Source organism: Ylistrum balloti, unplaced genomic scaffold, assembly GCF_031769215.1.
Source record: "Ylistrum balloti isolate Yb309-2 unplaced genomic scaffold, AGI_CSIRO_Ybal_v1 Utg370226, whole genome shotgun sequence".
Taxonomy (NCBI): domain Eukaryota; kingdom Metazoa; phylum Mollusca; class Bivalvia; order Pectinida; family Pectinidae; genus Ylistrum; species Ylistrum balloti.
The window spans coordinates 485,091-499,342 of NW_026782188.1; the positions used below are offsets into that span (position 1 = coordinate 485,091).

Below are 14,252 nucleotides of genomic sequence, written 5' to 3' on the forward strand. Positions count from 1 at the left end.
GTTTGCCAACATAGAAGTGACCTGTAGTGTCAAAATAACTTAATCAACTACAAGAAATTTTGGAATTATGAAATAAAAATACAGAAACACTGTGTTGTACAAGTTTAGCTATCGACAAATTGTAATACCTATTAAACATATTGGGTCTTGAATAAACTGTGGACTATGAACATTTTAGTTTTAGAAGTTCGTGGATATGTAACTTAGTAGAAAGGGCTATTCACAATTCATCATCAGGTTTATCACACAACATTATACACAAATACACAAAGATTTGGTGTGTTGTATCCATTATAGAACATCAGGTCAGTCAGCTTTAATGGTGAGTAAATCTGGTTACCAGAGCCTGTTCGCTCTCTTCCTCTGCTTTGTGGCCAAGCAGACACCTTGTGTGCGTTAGAAATGAACATCAAATCAGTCGACATGTGGTGTTTCACAACACGTCAAAACTTTAATATAACGATACTAATTTAGCGTTTATGTAGCTCTATAAATATTGATACCAGAAAGAGAAACATGTTTTTAACTAAAGACGTGTATTGACGGTGTCGGTGGGGAGTTTGGCGGCTGCTGGTATCATCTGATTAGTATATCCGAGTATAGATCAGTAACATATCCGGACCAATCTCTGTAATTAACCCGTATGTAAACAAACAAGTCTGCCCGACACAGCCTGCCAGCGTGAGGTACGGTTAGGAACACGGCCACGGCACTGTTAACACTGCAGGAGACCTACCGGACGACTGTCGAGTGCTTAATGTTGTCCAGACATCTCTACAGTGTATACCCCACCAGTACTATTCACACTGCTCCATAGCAACCATAAATGGTGCCAGGATGCCAGGAACGTCTCATAGTATTAGATCAGATTCCAGCATCACAGCGCATGCGTTAGCTCAAGTTTTGCGGAAGTTGCTGAGGCTAAAAGAAACGAGGCTTGTTTCTACCTATCCATCTTCTTTTTGGTGTTACAACGTCCGAACCAGCAAACCAACATGGTAAGTCTGACCCTTTTCCTTGTGAAATACTTCGATCTTTTTGGATTGTTTAATATATTCCTCCCGCTCTTGTATAACGGATACTTTTACCCGATTTCGACGCTGGTGTCTTAGGTAGTGAGACACACCTTTGAGAAGGACCTCCCGTCCATGACGGCCTAGTGTTTTCACAAATTAATTCTGGGATTTATTTCATTCTGTTTCAGACTGAGGAATTCAGACCGACAGAAAAACAGGTTCTCGGTAAGTAGGACGTATAACACACCTTTATCAATATAATTCTATCATTTCTATTAGAAATATTACACAAATCTTGTGTTATAATTTGTTAAATATGTTAAGTAACTAGTATATGTGATAATAGCAGTAATATTACTGTATTGTGACATCTACGACACTATCAGGTCCCCGTATCAATGTTAGAGAGTGTTATATGAGTACAGAAGCGTAAGACAACGCTTATCTTCACAATCAGTGATGAAACAACATGATAGAAGTGTACACACGATTGTCTGCACGTGAAATAGCTGTGGTGGGAAGATAGTATATGATTAGCTGAGATATAGTTGTTTATGCTACAGTAAGTAGGCCTTGGAACTCTCTAGGAGGTGCCTACCTTCCTGTTCATAGAGATAAAACACGGGGGGAACGCTTTTTTTCTAGAGATGCTGCACTGAAACCCGATACCCTCAATACGTGTCTGTCAGTCCCATATATGGAGGGTACACGTCACTGCCATAGCAACATCCCCGCGAACACATGTTACTAAGCAGAACCGCATTCGCTGTTACATGCTCTGTTAATATGTAAACAAGTTCAGCGTTGTACATCAATTGCTCCGCCCCTGTTTCACCACTGGGTTAAAATCCTTGTTTACGTTTTGGAGAAACAGATAATGTGTTTTTCATATTTTATATTAAAATGGAAGATGTGATTGGTCAAACTTAAGTTGATGAATAATTACGCTTTATCATATATTATATAGTACTTCATATTGTTTGATGTATTAATCCCGTCTGTTGTATGACAACAATACATCAGTTATATCATACAAAAAAACGTCCGTATATTTTTCTCTTATTGTATCACATATAGTTCAGTATCATAACACACATTTCTTGGTATCGTATCACATATCTTGTGTCGTAAAATAAGTGTACTTTCTTAGACTCGATCCTTTCACAATTCACTGCCAGATTTCCTTGAAACTTTCACATAATGATGATGGATGTAAAGATGATTTTCTGAAAAAATAAGCATCCCACTGAGTTGTTAAATGTTTGGTGAAAATACAAAACAAAAAAAAACTCTGATATTTCTGAAAGTTAAAATTTTTCTTAATTTTTTTTTTTTTGTATTTCTGAAAATCATAAAGACAAAATAAACATGAGAAAGTAAATTATATCTACTTTACAAATGTTTTATAAAAAAAGATACAAAACAATATTTTACAAAGTGAGTCAAATTCATATTTACTGGACATATTTCAATATTTACACTTAAAGTCCTCGCCTAGAATTGTTCCCGGGATAGGTTCTCTCCCTTTGCAATTATTAGGCACATTTTGTATTGGGTAGTATTATTGCATAACACATATATATGCCTATATACACCTGTTAAATACACCATTTGATACATATTCTTTTGTTTGACACTGCAATTAAAAGCTAAACAATCCTATTTTAAACCCGGCCAATATAAGACATGTAGCACATTGTTTGTCATGATTTCTTTTATTCACATTCTTATCAAAGTCCGGTGTCCTGGAGCACGAGTAACCTCTCATTCTTCCACACCAAGATGCACGTGCGTCATAAGCGTTTGCATTAATCTGTTCTATTTTTGTAACGGCTTATTATCGGCGTACATGCCAGGCACCATTCTAGTTTATGAGTGTGGATATGTCTCAGCCATTGTTCAACATAGCTCAGATAATGTGGTGAATGTTGTTTCGCGAAATGTACGTGCGATTGCATGCTTTGAGTTATGGGGCACGTGTATGGAGTTAGTCTGACGCTATAAACACAATTACAATCGGTATAAGCTTGATATATACGCTGTGGAAATCTGGCACATACACAGGAGTTCCTTTCGGTACTGGCCTGGTATTTACCGTTATTACCCAACAAAATACATTGATCACATAACTAAGTATACACACATGTTCATACAGATTCTAGTGCGACCGAAATTTCAAATTAAACAATGTCCGTTACAAAACTTATTTGATTGTAAATAATGTCGTTTTTATTCAAATTCTAGCTAAAAATCACGAGAGAAATTATTCTCCTTTTAACTTACAAATCGATGTATGCTGTTGAATATTAAAAGGTTTGTTCCGCGGTATTTTTCAGATGCCAAACAGGCATTTACTAACTTCGACAAAAAGAAGGAAGGAACAGTGTCATGTAAGGACCTCGGTTCCATCTTCAAGTCCCTTGGGCTGGTGATGAAAGATGACAAGATCAAGGATTGGTCCGACGAGATGGACGAAGAAGGTGGGTACTCCGAGTGAAAATGTAACATTTGTACACGTGTAGAGAAAGGCACGGGGCACGTCTAGAAACGACAAGCGTTTTTTTAGTGTAAACGATACTGGAAAATAGAGGATATTAATTTTACCGTTGAATCAATTCCATTTTTTTCAGTATTCATTCTTACAGGTAACCTAGTTCTTTGTAGTGGTAGTCAGTTTTGGGTGATGAACATTGTAACCTTCAAAGGTGACCATGTTTCTTCCTCTTGTTCTGAATCAAATACGCTTATATGAAACAAGCGTTTTGACGATCAGGAGCATCCGCGATCCTTCAGGGGCTACGATCTGCAAAGCGAAAGTGATTGTAACTCCTGGAGTATCGAGGTTCAGGAGCGGAGGCGATTAAACATGGCGACCTCGGTGAACCTCAGATATTGAACCGGGCGTCAGGATGATAGAACGTCCCAACGTCCGTTTGAGAATTAACACAGAAAATGTTGATATTTTGTTCAGTCTTTTTTTACGTGAAGGAGTGGACAGAACACGTTTGATATAATAGAATCTAGTTTTTATCGTTTCAACTACATTTTGATGAACAACACGACTGATGCTGAATGAGTTCTGAATCTTTTAATAAACAATGTATATACAAATGTATCACAATAAAGCTGCTCTCTCACTCACTATTAGCTGCAATGTTGGGAATGGTATGATAGTACATGTTATATAGTCATACCCGATGGAGGTACATCGTGAGATCTTTGGAAGCCTCACAAAAATACTTCTGTCTCTGTACTTCAAAAAGACTTTTTGAGAAAACATATTCACTTTCATGGTTTAAACATTCCCATTTTAATTATTCAATTTAAACATATTTACTGTCAGTCTTAGAACAAGATGTGGGGCACAGGTTATCACAACTTATTTAAGCCCTTTTCCATTATCATGGTCGCACACCTTTCGATAATTGTACAACTGAATGTCTTGTCTCATCTGTATTTTCCAGCAACTGGTAGGCTAAACTGCGATCAATGGATGGAACTTTTCGTGAGGAAACTTAAGGAAGATTTGGACGAGAGGGAACTAAAGGAAGCCTTCAGGGTACTCGATAAGGAAAAGAAAGGAGTAATCAAAGTGGACGTTTTAAGGTGGATCCTTAGTAGTTTAGGAGATGAACTAACAGAAGATGAAATAGAAAACATGATTGCTGAAACAGACACCGACGGAAGCGGAACTGTAGACTACGAAGGTAAGTACGCATGCGCTACTCTAAACTGCTGAGAAATTGATTATGCTTATGGTTTATTTACCAATAACTTTGCTTCATATTTTCTTGTTTTTTTTACCATTAACAATAAACATGTTTTCTTGATAAAATTAATAGTTATCTTGATTTTCTCAAACGAAATATGATGACAAACGTTGTTATACTACCGGGCAATTTAATTAAAGATAATTGAAGATACAAATGTATTAATTAGTTATCTAGTTACTTTCTGCATTGTTTGTGGTGAATTTTGTGAAATTGCTGTGATATTTACAGAGATGGTTAGTGTTCTGGTTAAAGGAGTATAATAGATCAACTAGAACGAACCAATGAAGAAAGTCTATCCGATTGTTGTGTATACATGTATGTCAAACAATACAGAACTTTTCCAAGTTCTTACCCGAGTACTATTTAATATTACCTTAAACAATTAGGAATATGATTAAATGCCCTGGTATGATTTTCTTTCGGCATACGGTTTTCATTGAATACTACAATTGCTTATGGCTACGATTAAATAACCCCTGAAATAGATTCAAGAAAAAATGACACTTTTCTCTGTTTTAATTGTTACCACGTGGTGTCATGTCTAAAATCATTGGTCAATTCTAGACCAATAATCCCAGACGGGATTGTGTAAGTCAGAGACAGAACACGTTACAGTGTCACTGGTAGTTAATCATAGATCAATAATCCCACGTTACAGTGTCACTGGTAGTTAATCCTAGATCAATAATCCCACGTTACAGTGTCACTGGTAGTTAATCCTAGATCAATAATACCACGTTACAGTGTCACTGGTAGTTAATCCTAGACCAATAATCCCAGACAGGATTGTGTAAGTCAGAGACAGAACACGTTACAGTGTCACTGGTAGTTAATCCTAGATCAATAATCCCAGACAGGATTGTGTAAGTCAGAGACAGAACACGTTACAGTGTCACTGGTAGTCATTCCTAGACCAATAATCCCACGTTACAGTGTCACTAGTAGTTAATCCTAGATCAATAATCCCACGTTACAGTGTCACTGGTAGTTAATCCTAGATCAATAATCCCACGTTACAGTGTCACTAGTAGTTACTCCTAGACCAATAATCCCACGTTAGAGTGTCACTGGTAGTTAATCCTAGATCAATAATCCCACGTTACAGTGTCACTGGTAGTTAATCCTAGACCAATAATCCCAGACAAGATTGTGTAAGTCAGACTAGAACACGTTACAGTGTCACTAGTAGTTAATCCTAGATCAATAATCCCACGTTACAGTGTCACTGGTTGTTAATTCTAGACCAATAATCCCACGTTACAGTGTCACTGGTAGTTAATCCTAGATCAATAATCCCACGTTACAGTGTCACTGGTAGTTAATCCTAGATCAATAATCCCACGTTACAGTGTCACTAGTAGTTACTCCTAGACCAATAATCCCACGTTAGAGTGTCACTGGTAGTTAATCCTAGATCAATAATCCCACGTTACAGTGTCACTGGTAGTTAATCCTAGACCAATAATCCCACGTTAGAGTGTCACTGGTAGTTAATCCTAGACCAATAATCCCAGACAAGATTGTGTAAGTCAGACTAGAACACGTTACAGTGTCACTGGTAGTCATTCCTAGATCAATAATCCCAGACAGGATTGTGTAAGTCAGAGATAGAACACGTTACAGTGTCACTGGTAGTCATTCCTAGACCAATAATCCCAGACAGGATTGTGTAAGTCAGAGATAGAACACGTTAGAGTGTCACTGGTAGTTACTCCTAGACCAATAATCCCGAATATGTTTGTATTTTGAAGGGATAATATGCATTTTCAGTGACACTATTGGTGTCTTTCATATAAATTTGACCTTATCCGCAGATTGTGAATCCTGTACTTGTTTACTATGGAAATTGACGTGCCATTTTTACTGCATCATAATACTTTGATTGTGTGGTAGTGTTAAACAGGGTTATCAATTGTTTTCATCTTGGCTGTGAACTAGATTGTACTTGACACGCCACAGACCGTTAACGAAAGTCTCAAATATGTTCCATGGATTTATGTCAAACAGGGAGAGGGTAGATAGGCGTCACACAGGGAGAGGGTGGATAGGCGTCATACACAGGAAGATAGTAGATAGGTGTCAAACACAGGGGAGGGTAGATAGGTGTCATATACAGGGAGTGTGTAGATAGGTGTCATACAGGGGGAGGGTAGATAGGTGTCACACACAGGGAGATGGTAGACAGGTGTCATACACAGGGAGAGGATAGACAGGTGTCATACGCAGGGAGATGGTAGACAGGTGTCATATACAGGAAGAGAGTAGAAAGGTGTCATACACAGGGAGAGGATAGGCAGGTGTCACACACAGGGAGAGGGTAGATAGGTGTCATACACAGGAAGAGGGTAGAAAGGTGTCATACACAGGGAGATGGTAGACAGGTGTCATACATAGGGAGATGGTAGACAGGTGTCATACACAGGGTGAGGATAGACAGGTGTCACACAGAGGAAGAGGGTAGATAGGTGTCATACACAGGGAGAGGGTAGAAAGGTGTCATACACAGGAAGAGGATAGACAGGTGTCACACACAGGGAGAGGGTAGATAGGTGTCATACACAGGAAAAAGAGGGTAAATAGGTGTCATACACAGGGAGAGGGTAGAAAGGTGTCATACATAAGGAGAGGGTAGACAGGTGTCACACAGGGAGAGGGTAGATAGGTGTCACACACAGGGAGAGGGTAGAAAGGTGTCATGCACAGGGAGAGGATAGATAGGTGTCATACATATTGAGAGGGTAGACAGGTGTCATACATAGGGAGAGGGTAGAAAGGTGTCATACACAGGGAGAGGGTAGATAGGTGTCACACACAGGGAGATGGTAGACAGGTGTCATACACAGGGAGATGGTAGACAGGTGTCATACACAGGGAGAAGGTAGATAGGTGTCATACATAGGGAGAGGATAGACAGGTGTCATACACAGGGAGAGGATAGACAGGTGTCACACAGAGGAAGAGGGAAGATAGGTGTCATACACAGGGAGAGGGTAGATAGGTGTCATACACAGGGAGAGGGTGCAACACAGGGAGAGGGTAATGATTACACTTTGAGTTTACGAAATGTGCGTTATATCCATTTTTCCAGTTGCCCGCCAAGGCTTTGTATGCATGCGTTACGTTGGTTCTACATGTCTATGTATCACATATTTGATCTCAAACTCTTTTCTTCTATAAAGGATACAAACTCTATTCTTCTATAAATGATACAAACTCTATTCTTCTATAAATGATACAAACTCTATTCTTCTATAAAGGATACAAACTCTATTCTTCTATAAAGGATACAAACTCTATTCTTCTATAAAGGATACAATCTCTATTCTTCTATAAAGGATATGTAATGTTTTGTGCATTTTATATCTCAGCAGGTTACTCATCACAGATTGTACCTGTTAGGTTAATGAGTATGTCGATACATGTCGAGTGTCTAGATACTGTTCCATCTCCCCTGTCAAAACAGAAAATTCATTTTTACATTTTGCGACCCTCATAATTTAAAAATAGAGTTCATGTATGTTTCTATTTTTTGGATAAGTAAAAGTTTATTTTTTTATGTAAAAGGTCAAAAACATAGCTTGATTAAAAGTGGAATAGCTTGTATCAGCTGTGGAATATTTATAACATAACGGTTTACATAACTCCTTATATTACGTTCCTCCTACCTATAAGATAACAAATTGTCCTTTGTAAACAGCATTGGACCATCATCTACACGTGGTCTTTTCTCACTAATACCACCAGTAGTGGTACGGTACAGAATATAAACATTATGAAATATTATATATATCAAAATTATAAATTTGTTTAATTTTGGGACGAGTGCACCTGCCCATCTAGAATTCGGTTTTTCTCTCGGTTACTGCGGATTTTCCTCAGTCGCCTCCTGGGCTTCAAATTTTAGGCTCTTAACATTACTGACGTGTCCTAGAAGGACTGAACAGATGTACGATACAGTTTAATTCATTGTTTGGTCTGTACCTAACTCTAAATTTATGATGAAGTTGCTATTCACTTGTGTCGTTTGTGTGTTCTTCCAGGTCTTATTTTCGTTATCGTTTTGATTATCTATTTCAGACCTTCCGACTTGTATATTCTACAGTTGTGTTTTTGTGTGCAATAGTTAGGCTTGATTTCCAAGTTCCCCTCGCTTGTCCCTCTCTTTTACGCTACGAAACACAACTTCAAGGCCATTTGAAATGGGAGCAAAAAGCGCGCTGACCTACAGATCGAAGTGTGGAGAATATCGATCTGCTGTAAACTGGACAATTTGCGCAATTTGAACTAAGCAAATACGCTAATTTTGATAATTTGTCGGATAAGATAATTTAATGACAAGATAGCACAATTGTATCCACACAGAGCTCAGCACACGAATAGTGTACAAAACTGTAACCCTTATTTGTAGCGATATGTACCCAAACTAGCATTGTATTGACTTACACCCACAATGAAGAAGATTCAGATTTCGACATGCGCTAAACGGAAACGTTCATGTGTTGCGTCTTTATCAGCCATTATTGTCTTCGTTACATTTTTCTCTTTATCAATATTGGGAAAAAAAGTTTTTTTTTTAAATGAATTAAGGAATGAAAAAATGTAGTTATTTTTGCACACACATAAATAGGGCTTTATACTAAGTAATATTTTGGGGTTTTTTGTTTCATGGTGAAACGAGAGAATTGGTTTTGGGGATTTGTGATATCAATATCTTCAAGTTGAGGTTTTAATCTGTGATCTCTGAAGAATATCTGGCTTGCGTACATGGCATTAAGTCAACAGAATATACAAAGCTCCCTTGAAGAGGAACATAGTATAAATATATTTTGACTTTATCAAAAATCAATTTTTTTTCTAAATCTTGGCCAAAATATGCAAGTAAAGGTATCCGCAGTTCACAATTATCACATTGTCTTATCATTTCTTATGCTATTGATTAAAGCTGGTATTTATCGAGCCTGGGCCCAATAGGACTGTAATGGGGCTGCACAAGGGATGATGGAGGTACTGACAAAATGACTTAAATCGTGAGAGAGATATATGTTGGGGCACCAGGTTTGATTCCTCTTCATTGCTCTTACAAAAGATTCTTTATTAGAGCCCTGTTGATCGATTTCACTTAGTCACATGACATGTCTCTATGAATGTTTTTATTTTCATTACAGAATTCAAATGTCTGATGATGTCCAGTGACGCGTGATGACAAGCTGGATACTGAGCCGGTTCTGTTTGCCATATACTCGCACGCATGCGTGAAAAATTCCAACATGTTGACTTTTAAATGAAATGTCAACCCACTGAAGATAAACATCTATATAGAGCAATACCCAACCTAGCAAAGTGTTCGGCCAGCGAACGCGGTACAGACTCTCGCAGCGTGCACCAATTCCATTGTACCAATCTATAGTAGGGGTTCCCAGAAACTCAATCATGGCATCATTATTTTGTGTCTTCCCATAATTCCGTTCTATATTTAACACATGCGCACTAACCTGCTTGCCCAGTAACCCGCTACTAGTCGTTTTCTTTTGCTTGCGGTGTGAAATAATCACTTTCTTTTTTTCATTACAAGGCGCTATGCAGCTTGTCTGTTTCTGCATCCCTGATAATATTTCTTCTATCAATTACAGAATTCAAAGCTTTGATGATTGGTGCTTGATTAGAGAACATCAAGAAAGCGTGTCCAATCAGATTTAGTGTTGGTAGCAGACCCTTGGACGTGACACCACTGGGTACGGCTATACTCACCCACGGAACGTTAATCATAACACGATCTTAATGCATAAGGGATTTTCATCAGTAGTCATTAACTCCGCATCAACAGTATACACGACTTCCTGTGTATTACACGTCCTCTTGCCTGCTGTCACTCAAAGCACTCCAATAACAGAACCGCCGGTCAGATACACAAAGTCTCTTTGTATATCGTCACCCGGAGTTAACCCGACGTCACACTGTGACGTCATCCTCTGACCGAGAGCATTCCAGCCTTAATACTTGTACTCACTGTTGTTGCTGGAGCTTGCACAAAGCATCGGTAGCGAATGCTTACTTATATCACTAGTCTCTGTTTGTGTCTAAAAGTATATGTCTGTTCCATTTACAGAGTACCATCGGAAAAGCACGAAATTTTTATATACATGTATGTATACACGCTCATTTTTATCCAAATATATAATTTTATCATAATACATATATTTTACATGAATTATACCGAGTCTGTGCTTTCCCATGATGCTCAAGACAAAATGGATTCGGATATTGTATTTGAAATGATAATGAAAATAAGCTGCATAGATATAAAGTATATATATACACATATTTATAGTGTTGTTCTAACCTCCCAACACTGACAGATGTGCATGATCTCTTTGTTAAGTTCATGAGCACTAAGAAATTTTACTAATGACACTTCTCTTGCCAAGTAGCCGCAAGTTTTGTAGATTTTGCCTATCAGACCAGGTCCCGATGTATCGACCACCAAACTCTCGTATCCTTAGCCGCGTGGATGAGGAAGACAAACGATTGACGTGTTGTACATTTTGAAGGAATATATGAGTGACTGAAACTGTTAGCATTTATTGCCGGTGAAAATTTTGGCAATAAAGGTTTCTATGTAATGTACATATTAAAGAAAACAAAACGTACATTTTGTTTATTGTTTAGTTTGTTACCGTAGAGATTGGCACTGACACCCCGTGTAGCTATACCTCTTGGGATCATCAGTGACACCCCGTGTAGCTATACCTCTTGGGATCATCTGTGACACCCCGTGTAGCTATACCCCTTGGGATCATCAGTGACACCCCGTGTAGCTATACCCCTTGGGATCATCTGTGACACCCCGTGTAGCTATACCTCTTGGGATCATCACTGACACCCCGTGTAGCTATACCCCTTGGGATCATCAGTGACACCCCGTGTAGCTATACCCCTTGGGATCATCAGTGACACCCCGTGTAGCTATACCCCTTGGGATCATCAGTTACACCCCGTGTAGCTATACCCCTTGGGATCATCAGTGACACCCCGTGTAGCTATACCTCTTGGGGTCATCTGTGAAGATACCTACCTATAGCAAAATGGGAGTTTATCGTCATTATGTACACTATTCCACCCGAGAACACTACAGTACATACCACGGTACGTCATTATGTCACGAGAACACTATTCCACCTGGAGACACTACAGTGTATACTATGGTACGTCATTATGTCATGAGAACACTATTCCACCTGGAGACACTACAGTACATACCACGGTACGTCATTATGTCACGAGAACACTATTCCACCTGGAGACACTACAGTACATACCACGGTACGTCATTATGTCACGAGAACACTATTCCACCTGGAGACACTACAATGTATACTATGGTACGTCATTATGTCATGAGAACACTATTCCACCTGGAGACACTACAGTGTATACTATGGTACGTCATTATGTCATGAGAACACTATTCCACCTGGAGACACTACAGTACATACCACGGTACGTCATTATGTCATGAGAACACTATTCCACCTGGAGACACTACAGTACATACCACGGTACGTCATTATGTCACGAGAACACTATTCCACCTGGAGACACTACAGTACATACCACGGTACGTCATTATGTCACGAGAACACTATTCCACCTGGAGACACTACAGTACATACCACGGTACGTCATTATGTCACGAGAACACTATTCCACCTGAGACACTACAGTGTATACTATGGTACGTCATTATGTCACGAGAACACTATTCCACCTGAGACACTACAGTACATAACATGATACGTCATTATGAAAATACCAGTGTAAGTTAGAACACCACCTTTTTCCATCAATACAACCTCCACAGGACGTCATAATGACACTGTCATTATACGTCTTAACGACTGTTACCGCTGTACGGCTTGGCGACCGTATTTCACTACATCATGACGACATCCTTGTACCTTTAGACGACCATAGTTATGTACGGCTAAGTACAACAATATACATTACGACGATTGTAGTTCTGTACATCATGACGACATCCCGGTAGGTTACGACGATTGTAGTTCTGTACATCATGACGACATCCCGGTACGTTACGACGATTGTAGTTCTGTACATCATGACGACATCCCGGTACGTTACGACGATTGTAGTTCTGTACATCATGACAACATCCCGGTACGTTACGACGATTGTAGTTCTGTACATCATGACAACATCCCGGTACGTTACGACGATTGTAGTTCTGTACATCATGACAACATCCCGGTACGTTACGACGATTCTACTTCTGTACATCATGACGTCATCCAGGTACGTTACGACGATCGTAGTTCTGTACATCATAACCACATCCCCGGTACGTTACGACGATTGTAGTTCTGTACAGCATGACAACATCCTGGTACGTTACGACGATTCTAGTGCTACACATTATGACGTCATCCCTTGTACATTACGACGATTCTACTTCTGTACATCATAACCACATCCCGGTATGTTACGACAATTGTAGTTCTGTACATCATGACAACATTCCGGTACGTTTAGACGATTGTAGTTCTGTACATCATGACGACATCCCTGTACGTTACGACGATTCTACTTCTGTACATCATAACCACATCTCGGTACGTTACGACGATTGTAGTTCTGTACATCCTGACAACATCCCGGTACGTTACGACGATTGTAGTTCTGTACATCATGACGACATCCCGGTACGTTACGACGATGGTAGTTCTGTACATCATGACGACATCCCGGTATGTTACGACGATTGTAGTTTTGTACATCATGACGACATCCCGGTACGTTACGACCATGGTAGTTCTGTACATCGTGACGACATCCCGGTATGTTACGACGATTGTAGTTCTGTACATCATGACAACATCCCGGTACGTTACGACGACTGTAGTTCTGTACATCCTGACGTCACCCCTGTACGTTACGACGATTGTAGTTCTGTACATCCTGACAACATCCCGGTACGTTACGACGATTCTACTTCTGTACATTATGACGACATCCCGGTACGTTACGACGATTCTACTTCTGTACATCATGACAACATCCCGGTACGTTACGACGATTCTACTTCTGTACATCATGACGACATTCTCGGTACGTTTAGACGGTACTAGTGCTACACATCTTGACACCATCCCGGTACGTTACGACGACTGTAGTTCTGTACATCCTGACGTCACCCCTGTACGTTACGACGATTGTAGTTCTGTACATCCTGACAACATCCCGGTACGTTACGACGATTGTAGTTCTGTACATCATGACAACATCCCGGTACGTTACGACGATTCTAGTTCTGTACATCATGACAACATCCTGGTACGTTACGACGATTCTAGTTCTGGACATCCTGACGTCACCCCTGTACGTTACGACGATTCTACTTCTGTACATCATGACGACATCCCGGTACGTTACGACGATTGTAGTTCTG

General features: G+C 39.5%; 1 protein-coding gene across 1 annotated transcript; it reads left to right on the forward strand.

The window, feature by feature from the left end:
• The first annotated feature begins 896 nt into the window (after positions 1 to 896).
• LOC132551882 (troponin C) lies at positions 897 to 11,436 on the forward strand. The gene is made up of 5 exons (XM_060216026.1): positions 897 to 998; positions 1,205 to 1,241; positions 3,353 to 3,496; positions 4,481 to 4,723; positions 10,420 to 11,436. The coding sequence occupies exons 1-5, from the start codon at positions 996 to 998 to the stop codon at positions 10,446 to 10,448; spliced, it is 456 nt and encodes a 151-aa protein (XP_060072009.1). The 5' UTR covers positions 897 to 995; the 3' UTR covers positions 10,449 to 11,436.
• The last annotated feature ends 2,816 nt before the right edge of the window (positions 11,437 to 14,252 follow it).